General features: G+C 41.6%; 1 protein-coding gene across 1 annotated transcript; it reads left to right on the forward strand.

The window, feature by feature from the left end:
- The first annotated feature begins 13 nt into the window (after positions 1-13).
- On the forward strand, positions 14-7,789 carry map3k8 (mitogen-activated protein kinase kinase kinase 8). Its single transcript, XM_074693618.1, has 8 exons — positions 14-461; positions 997-1,359; positions 1,468-1,638; positions 2,734-2,995; positions 3,852-3,958; positions 5,290-5,442; positions 6,253-6,499; positions 6,599-7,789. Exons 1-8 carry the CDS (start codon positions 102-104, stop codon positions 6,733-6,735), a joined length of 1,800 nt encoding a protein of 599 aa, XP_074549719.1. The 5' UTR covers positions 14-101; the 3' UTR covers positions 6,736-7,789.
- The last annotated feature ends 2,063 nt before the right edge of the window (positions 7,790-9,852 follow it).

Here is a 9,852-nt window from a genome sequence, read left to right on the forward strand (position 1 = left end):
ATCGATTGCGAATTATTTTTATGTAAAAGCGACAAATACAAGCGTGGGTGTTGACTTCTACATCTTTACATTCTGATCTTGATTACCCCCGGAATGCAGTTATGTTTCTGTTATCAAATCTCTTTAAAGAGCTGATGTCACAAAACCTTTTCCCACAGGAAAACACCCCACGATTCAGTGGAAAAAGTGACGCTCTGTGTTTCAGCATTTCAATCGTCGCGAAATTTGTTTTTCATCTGATACAAAGGGAGAAAGGGAAAACGAAACCTACACGGAGTATCGCGCGGGCACCTGACATTAGAGCGTACGCCTCCCACGCGCTCATCGCATGCACTTCCTCTGTTTACTTCCTCTCAAACACGGCCCCAGCTCAAACTGGGGCAGTCAGTACGCTGTGGACACCGACAGAGATACACCATGAGGAGACGACAGTCCTATTAAGTCTCCTAACCAATAATACAGTAAGTACTTTTTCCTATCTAATTGTGTTAGAAAACAGATGAGGCTTACACTGCACAGTTCTCCAAAGATTGTTTGCAACTTTCGATGACAGCCTAAATTATGTTGCACTTTTGTACACTAATGGATTTTTACTAACTCTAGATTGTGTTAAGTTTATTCGCTGGTTAACCCGTTTCTTAATAAATTGCAGATTTTTTGTTTTGTTTTGATATCAATGATTTTCCTTACAAAAGACTATTAACCTAACAATAAAGTCAGTGAGCTTCTTTCCAAATAGTTTATCAACAGTTAGTTTTTTTTATGAAGGTCAGAGGAGGTCTAAGCTTCCCTGGGGGCTTCCCAGCTGTACTGTGAAACTCCCTACATCATTTGCTTGGAAAACATTCTGTTAAGCCCCTCCCTGCCAGCTGAAGCAAAGCTTTTTGCCTCAATGAAGAGTCAGTCTCTGTCTCGTGCTTCAGATGAACTGAATACTGAAACTCTGAACTCAACAGAAACATGTACATATACTAACTGCCTCATGTGTCATTTCAGAGTGGGCAGCAAAAGTCAAGAAAGATGGATTATAAATTTGATAACGGAGTTGAACTGCTGTTGGCTCACATGAACATAGAGGACATCATCAGTGCTGCAGAGAGATTGTACCGGCTTGAAGAAGAGGAGGGAGGCTTATCATTTGATGAGGAGAGTCTCTCTCAGGAGGAGATGGATGAAAATGAAGAGGCAGGGGACTCTGTGGTCTGTGGGGGCCATCAGAAGGACTACGGGGTTGATGAGGTTGGACGTGTTCGGTATGGGACGGTGACAGACCTCCTGTCCTTTGTTAACCTGCTCTCTAACATGCAGGTAGCAGCTTTGCAGAATGTGCCTGAGGAGATGGGAGTGCTGCTGAACAAGGTGAGCAACATTTTAATTATAATGAAAACTGCATGTTTGTGTGCATAAAAGTTTCTCTTTCAAATTCATTTTTGGAGATTGAACATTTTTGTGTTTTTTCGTTTGCAGAAGTACATGACTGTGAAAAAAGGCCGCTATCAGATGAACATGGACGTGCTCCTCTTTCCATGGAAATTGACCTACAAGAATTACGGCTCTGACCTTGTGCCTAAAGGCTCATTTGGGAAAGTCCACTTGGCTCAGGACACAAGCACCAGAAAAAGAATGGCTTGCAAACTGGTGAGTCCTGCTCAGCAAAGACTGGAATCCAGCAGCAGCTTGCACTGGCTTCTCGTAACTTAAGCCTTGCAGATGCCAAGTATTTCATCTGGCAGGAACTGTTTGTCCTCATAACAACTTTTCCTGTGTTTGTTCAGTGAGAGCTCAACCCAATAGGACATTTTGTGTCTTTGAATGAAAGAGGAACATTGCACTTAATAAAAGAGCCCTGTTTCTCGAAAACAAACTTTCAAAGTGGGCCAGGGTTAATGCAAGAATGGAAACTAAGTTACCCCACGTGTGAACAATTGATGTGGTGTGTGTATGTGTTTACTCTTTCTCATGTGGAAAATATTGACAAATGACGGATAGTTTCCTACCTGGTCTGCTGTTATCAGCAAACTGCAGTTGGCATAGTGGTTTGTACACAGTGTTAACAATACACTGAGGGAGCTTACTGGAACTAGGTAATGTGCTGCTTATCTCATTTATGAGATATTTCCTGCACGCCAGGAGACAGCCCTTTGTTATCTTGATTCTCCCTTTTTTTCTTCTGGTTTGAGGAAACTGGTAGAGAAAATACCTCTCTCTGTGGTTAGTTCGACTTGTCCCAAAGACTGTAAACAGGGGCAAACGGCCAAACTAACTCTTAATGCGCAAATTATTGTTGTCGCATGTGCTTGTGTACAGATTAAACTTACAAGGTGTAACATGTTTGTAAGTCAGTTCTGAAGGTGCCTTAAGTTTTCTTACCTGAACACTCAACTTAACAAGCGGTTTCCCTCCGATCCTATTCCGTGTGCCAAAGCCAAGCATTAGCTGACTTTAACTGAGAGGGGAGCTGTCATAACAGGTTTAAGTGTGCAGCTCACAGGTCTTAAATTGTTTACTTGGTTGATCTGTGATTATCAAAAATGTCAGTGCGGTCATCTGACCTAGTCTGCAGATGTAGACATGAGACTCACAGAAACTGGAGAAAAAAAGAGAAATGACTAAAAATTTAGAGCTGACAGATGAGTCCAACATCTTGAGCCAATCTCATTGCTCCAAATCTGCTACAATGCTGACTGACTTTTTTTGGATGCATCTATTTACATCATATCTTTATCCTTATAGGTTCCATTAGAAAACTTCAAAGCAGCAGACGTTGAGTTTCAGGCACGGTTCCGCCACGAGAACATCGCTGAACTCTACGGCGCTCTGCTCTGGGACCAAAACGTCCACCTGTTCATGGAGGCCGGAGAAGGCGGCTCTGTCCTGGAGAAGCTGGACAGCTGCGGGCCGATGAGGGAGTTCGAGATCATCTGGGTGACCAAGCAAGTCCTGCGAGGCCTGGAGTACCTGCACTCTCATAAAGTCATCCACCACGACATCAAACGTAAGAGCGAGAGGTGAAATGCTGTCGGACTTGTTTACTGCAAGGTGAAAATGTGTCAGGAAATTGTGAAATGTCACTTTTAACCTCGTGTACGTCAAAGCCAAACCACAGACAGATACAACCCGTAAATGGCACACAAAATGCCAGGTCTGAGAAAGGTGAATCAGTCAATATGACCACAAACCAAACGGTCCACTGAAATCTGACACTGAGATTCTTACACACGCATATACACACACAAAGATGAGCAAGTATTCATACTTAGTCAGGTCGTACTGATGCTAAATCTGGTGGCTAATTGCTAAGATTACCAGAAGATGCTAATTAAAGTAGGCGGGCCTCGGCTGAGGTTTGATGGGATGTAGTCTCACAGCAGTAGGGCTGCTGGGATCAAAGCATTCTCCAGAGCCGTGTGCGAGCCTCATGGCCTGGAGGCTGCTTGGAGTCTGGAAATTCCAGCCTCACTCCTCATGCTCTGTCAGGGTTAATTGAGGGTCCACACATGCAAGTGGCTAACTTATGACCAGTTTGGCCTGTGACATGATGCTGTCAGGGTTTCCTGCCAGCAATGATAACATGTAATTAAACCACTGTGTGGTTTTTAGGAGCAAGGGGGACATTTTTCACAAAAAGCCTGCCCTCAAATTATCACCTGAAGTCCTCCACTTACAGAATAACATGCATGGATTCTTCTTGGAGAGCTCTGGTTGTCTATTAACAATAAAATCAATGTAGAAACAGTGCAAGCCAGCTTGGTATATTAGCTTATTTTTCCATCAAATGTCAAATTGTACCACCAAGACAGTGAATCTGCAGTATATGTGAATTAAAAGTCTTCTTTGTTTGTTTCCTGCAGCCAGTAACATCGTCCTGATGTCAGACAAGGCAGTGCTGGTGGACTTTGGTCTGACAGTGCAAATGACTGAGGATACGTACACTCCCAGAGACCTGAGAGGAACAGAGGTAAGAAGAAAAACATCACAAGACTTTTGAGCTTTATTTGCGCAAGACTGACATTACCTCAAGACTCTGTGTGACACTGAACAGCCTTTTCAATGACGTGCAGTACATTTGATAAGACAGGTGTGTTGTTAAACAGACTGATTTATGATTTACTGACATTAAAGCAAGGCAATATGCGTCATTACTTGACAAATACTAGCCCTCCATATAAAGTTGAGACAGCTTTCTTATCTTCTGACTGGCTGCAAACAACTTGTTTGGGGAAAAAAAAGAGAGAGGAAAAAAAGCAGAACCACCCCAAACCAAAAAGATGCTGATCCACACAAGTGTACTATAATCACAGAATCTCAATTTGTAGCTAAAAATATCACTCTGTTCTGAATTATTCAGTTAAAAATGTGTCAGATGGTCACTGCATTAACATCATGCACTATCTATGATAGTATATCAGATACAAAGGAGGCTGAGGTATAAGCAGTCCTTTGCAAGTAGAGCTTTTAAGGCTAGAACTATAAGCCTGTTCAAATAACCAATCCATTATATCTCTTGTTTTGATTTTCTTTGGTCTAATCAATGATTGAGCTGATTATGGGTGTGTTGTTACTAGAAAAGGCAGCGCTCTGATCCACTCACAGCTCCCCTAAGGCCTCAGAGACTTCAGGCATGTCAGCACTTGTCTTATTTCCAAAATAATCATGGGAACTGGATGATTGGCAAGCGTTACTGCAGAGCAGTCAGTGCACTCATTGACTTTAATGAAGCTAATAATAGTCTGCTGATGCTCAGGGTTCCCAGCACAGATGTAATTAGCAGTTGTGGGAAATTTTAGGAATTAGTTTCGAGGATTTCTCGCAAGGCTTCTCTCCCATCATGCATCTGTCCAGCTTTCCCATGCACTGGCCTGTTTGTTTGTCAGTGTGTAGTGGTCTTGGTAGCACCCTGGGCCTCTCAAGGCTCGGCTTGTGGAAAGTCCCAGGGCAGCGACCAGCAGTAATAATAAGACAGACAGAGCGAGCAGATAGTGAGGGCTGCTCAGGCTGACATTAACATGGGAAAGCAGGCTGGAATTTCCAGCAGAGGATGAGACGTTAGAGTATTTACTCTTCACACTCCTGAACTAACTGCACCAACCTTGACAAACAATCACACACATACAGACAAGTTAGTGTGTTTGCTTTCACTGGAGACTGAGGAGTCATATCCTGGTGTTGTTAAACAGAAGTTTATTTGTTTTAATGGTTAGCCTGTGTAATTAGGGAACTACTCAACACATTGTTCCTGAGTCAAACCATGACTGTTGTTTCTCACTTGTTCTACATTTTTTCATCTAGATGTACATGAGTCCAGAGCTGGTTCTGTGTCGAGGACACAACACCAAGACAGACATCTACAGCCTGGGCACAACCATCATCCACATGCAGACTGGGAGTCCTCCATGGGTCAGGAGATACCCACGCACTGCATACCCATCTTACCTCTACATAGTGAGTGTTGTGTCTTTATTATACTGAAGGTTTTTATTTTGGTTCACAACATTGTTCAGGAACAAAATGGTTCTCAGGTCTGAATTGGCTGCAAAAATCACCAGAACCTAAACTGAGCAAAGATACTTTTTAGATTTTTTTCATTTGCATAGTAATGGTTAAAAATGTAGTTTCTTTGTTTGATGCCTCTTCAAATGTTGCATTTGTTGTGAGGTAAAGGTGCTGCAGGAGGACACATGACCACAAACAGGATATCAGATGAACTTTTTTTCCTCCTTGTGAGCCTAATGTGTTAATACACAGCCCTTGGTGAAGTTGTGAAAATCTGATCTTCCCAGGTTCAGTGTTTTAGAAATAAATGTTGTGTTGTAATCTTATTTCGGCTGAATTTGAAAAAGTCACACAGATTTCCATGACATTGCTCTGGTCTTCCGTTGGCGAGATTATCACAAGATAAAAAATATGGCACATGTGACTAATGTGTGAACTTTGGCTTACTTAGTCAGATACTGCTTCTGTTTTTACAGTTTTTCCATGAAATGGGTTCTTTGCTTTGAAGGTCCCATTTCTGTTTTCTATCTGGCTGTGAGCTCTTTTAATTATAACCAACTTCCTCTTGAAACTGCTGTCATGGGGAAGTCATGTTCAGTCTCTGCTCCAGTTTTGCAACCTTTGCTTGTTTTCTTTTAAACACAATGACATTAAAAGGAGTGAAATGAGTCACAGCTGTTGGATACCATCACAGCCTTTTTGTTTTGGGTTATTTAAAGGATTTTACTTTAACAGTTACTTCTGTCATCTCTCTCACAGATCCACAAGCTGGCCCCGCCTCTGGAGGACATAGCCGAGGACTGCAGCCTGGCTATGCGCTCCTTTCTTGGGCGAGCCCTTGAGAGAAACCCTGCCCTGCGGAGCTCGGCGTCTGAGCTTTTAAAAGATGAAGCCATCAACCCGCCACGGGAAGATCAACCACGCTGCTGGAGCCTGGACTCTGCCATGGAGGAAGCTAACCAAATCATTTTACGACAGCATAGTCAACACCCAGACACTACTCAGGGTAAGGACCAGGATGCTGTTACATAACAGTATGATTAGTTTTATAACAGTAATCATAATAATTCACTGTATCTAAACGTGTGCTCCTCTCTTCCTGCAGAATCCTCTCTGTACTCTGAAGACTCGGGTCACATGAGGAGGAAGGGGTCATTGTACATTGACCTGGGAGCTTTGTCAGGTTACAGCAAACTGGTGACAGGCCCTCCCACCTCAGAATATGGCTTGTGTCGGACATAAGCGTCATTTGAACAGTCTCAGCCCCAGTATTGGAGGACTGATGGGAGAAAAGCTTCCAGCTGCATGTAAAATGGCTCTTTGATGGACTGCAACTGTTTATAAGACACAGGAGACCTACAGCAGATGGAATTTACCCACTCTCATTGCTCAAAAGAGGATAACACTGCAGGACAGTGGTTGGAAGTGATGCATTGTGTGTAAAAAGATGTGAGCTATTGTAAATGTAAATGCTTTATTTCATGTGTTAGTTTGAATCAAATGTTTCTTTAAGAATGGCTTATAATCATAGATTATTATAAACCTAAAAGACTTAAGCTATCTCTTGCAGTATGTATGCACCGTGCAGTCATGTATGATTTTAAGTTCTGAATGGACGACCTCCAGTTAATTCCTGTGGAATTTCATTTTATTTTATTGTCATTTAACCAGTTTCTGTGTAATACATGTGAGATCTGATTGCTGTTTAGTACATCCGGTGAGATGTGGCCAGCTGTGCTGTGCAACTTTTTAGGGCCTGGTATATATTTTTTGACATTTTTTGACATGAAGAGTTAGTAATTTTGGAAAATGAAAATGGTATAAATCATTGCTAAAAGCAGAAAATTCAGTTACAGGCTGAAGTAAGTAGTCATAACTGTTTCTTTAGCTCACAAACTGCTGATTTTGCTCATGTGTGACTTATATAGGCACACAGGAGCTTGCTTCTAAAACAAATAACTCAATAAAATCAAAGTACTTTCAAAGGTTTTTAAGCCTTTCCAATTCACATTTCTTCTTGCTCAGCTGAATGCTCTCCTACATGAGCTGCAAACAGTACCATTGATTTCAAATTAAAGTGTTAAGATGTGCTTAAAAATGTAAGCACCAACTCAAATTCACCCTAAATATGTTGTTTTCATATCTTCTGTAGAAAAATAATGACACAAAGACACCAACACACAGTTTATGTGTGACAGGTTCACACTGTTGACTTTCTTTTCAATGTTTTCTTCTGCATTGGGTTTTGAATTTGTCAAATCTTGTAAATGTGTCAGTAATAAACGCAATAATGACATGACAATCCCATACGGTCTGTGTTCTTTAAAAAGAGATCTGCTTTTAAAACAGTGGGACAGAGTACACAGAACATTAAACTCCCTCTTACCAACGAAAGCTTTTCCACTCTTTGCACAATGTGTAACACAGTGCATAGCTTTAGATGAGATGGCAGAGATTTGGTATTTGATAATGAAATGACGGCCCTGACCACTGATGAGTGTTAGTGGAAAGAACAGAATGAGTTTTGATCAGGGAGCATAAGCCTGTGGTTGAGAGTGGGAGGAAACGTTTAAGTTCCTCTTTCTGCTGCTCCGTCTCGTTTTAATATTGAGACAAATAAAGATTCACGAAACAGCTTAACGGAACAAGCAGCACATGTCCCTCCTGCGCCCACACCCAGGCTTTGAATATCTGCAGTAATGTACAGTAATATGAGAAAATGTTCAAAGCTTACTAAAGCTAGTTATCTTTTCTTTTTCTGTTTGCCAACATTAGTAGTTCTATTAACACAGTGCTACTGTGGCTAAAAGAAATATCAGTTTTGGAATTTTTTGGTCGTATAGGGAAAAAGGGGAAAAGAAAACATTCAAAGAACGAACCTTGAAACCTGCTGAACTTTAATTTCACTGGAAGCATCAAAATCGTAAATGAGTTTCACCCTCTAATAACTCCATAAAGGGAAAAGGTGGATAAAAAAAAAAAAAACAGGAATACTCTATTGATCCCAGGGGGGAAATTTGGTATTACCATAGGTATTACCACTGACGATAAACCACGTTGCTGCTACATACAGAAGAACAATGATTATAATGAGTCAGCATGAAGAGGAACGTAAAGGCAAAAAAAAAACCCTCAGTAACATTTTGTTTGAAAGCTGAGCGGGCTTTTCTGGATCCCCACAGCAGATGTGAGATCAAACAGTTGAATCATAACTTCAGTCTTAGTGAAGGTCTATTTCTCACTGTTGTTCACTCATGCTGCTTATCTACCTCTGGTTTTGCATCAGGGAATCCCTCACAGTTAACATGTGTGAAGCAGTGTTTCCTGTTTTTTTCACTGGCCTACTCTTCCTCTTTCTTTAAACATCACACCAGTGGGTGTAAAGGTCTGCTTGACACAGGCTTACCCCAGATTTGAATATCAAAGTGGCACCTTCATCAATTTCCTTAAATGTTTTGCTGAAACAAACACCAGCATCTGCTGGTTATAACAGGCAAACTCTCTTCGGTGCACCTTTCATTGATGAGTCAAAAAACTGACTTTACATTTGTTCCAGTTTGGAACAACTTTATTCTTTAACATGGGGATCTTTCAGAGGCTGTGCTGGAGACTCTTGTGATCTTCCCTTGAGGCTTTAAAGAAAAAAACAGAAAAGATTGAATGTGCATGAAACCATGTGTTAGTAACTAACTTGTACTTAAACAGAAAGCTGATTTGGACTTTTGCAACATGCTGCCTGAAATGAAGAAGTCAAGGGTTGGACAAGCATAGATTCTGAACAGTCTGAACATCTGTAATTGATGCGTCACAGGCGTGCCTTTCAGTGAGTCTGTGAGGCGTGCCCAATTTTCCCAAAATTGGACCCAAAACCCGGTTCCAAGAAAACCCACTGGGGACACTCCTAGGGATCTCACGGACGCACCCTAGAAGTTTCGGAGCCCTAGGGCTACGTTTTGTGGAGTTACGGCCCGTTTAGTGAAAGGCTAAAAACAGGCCTAGTTTCCCCCAAAAAATAGCCCGCAAAAAAATGTGTTTTTCCCAAAATCGGACCCGAAACCTGGTTCTGAGAAAACCCACTGGGGAAGCTCCCAGTGACCTTACAGACTCACCCTAGAAACTTCGGAGCCTTCGGGCTACGTTTTGTGGAGGCAAAAACCTGCTCCACTCTCTGTCTGAAAACGGTGGAAGACTCAATTCATGTGTCTTTGCAAGGACACAAAAAATACATTTGTTATTTTCAAACTTTTTGATCCAGATAAAAACGAATGTCTCTCAGTGATCAGACCGACCCATATTAAGTCTTAACCAGCCTAACTCTTTGGGGTTTTACCTTTTGAAAACATTTCACTCTGCATTTTG

This window comes from Halichoeres trimaculatus, unplaced genomic scaffold, assembly GCF_033239565.1.
Source record: "Halichoeres trimaculatus isolate MK-OKI-2021-1 unplaced genomic scaffold, fHalTri1.1 fHalTri1_scaffold_18, whole genome shotgun sequence".
Taxonomy (NCBI): domain Eukaryota; kingdom Metazoa; phylum Chordata; class Actinopteri; order Labriformes; family Labridae; genus Halichoeres; species Halichoeres trimaculatus.

Bases quoted from the DNA above. Each gene is read 5' to 3' on its own strand.
- map3k8 (XM_074693618.1), top strand. From the start codon at position 102: ATGTTTCTGTTATCAAATCTCTTTAAAGAGCTGATGTCACAAAACCTT. The intron at 462-996 runs GTAAGTACTTTT...GTGTCATTTCAG, and splicing joins GTCTCCTAACCAATAATACA to AGTGGGCAGCAAAAGTCAAG. The intron at 5,443-6,252 runs GTGAGTGTTGTG...TCTCTCTCACAG, and splicing joins ACCCATCTTACCTCTACATA to ATCCACAAGCTGGCCCCGCC.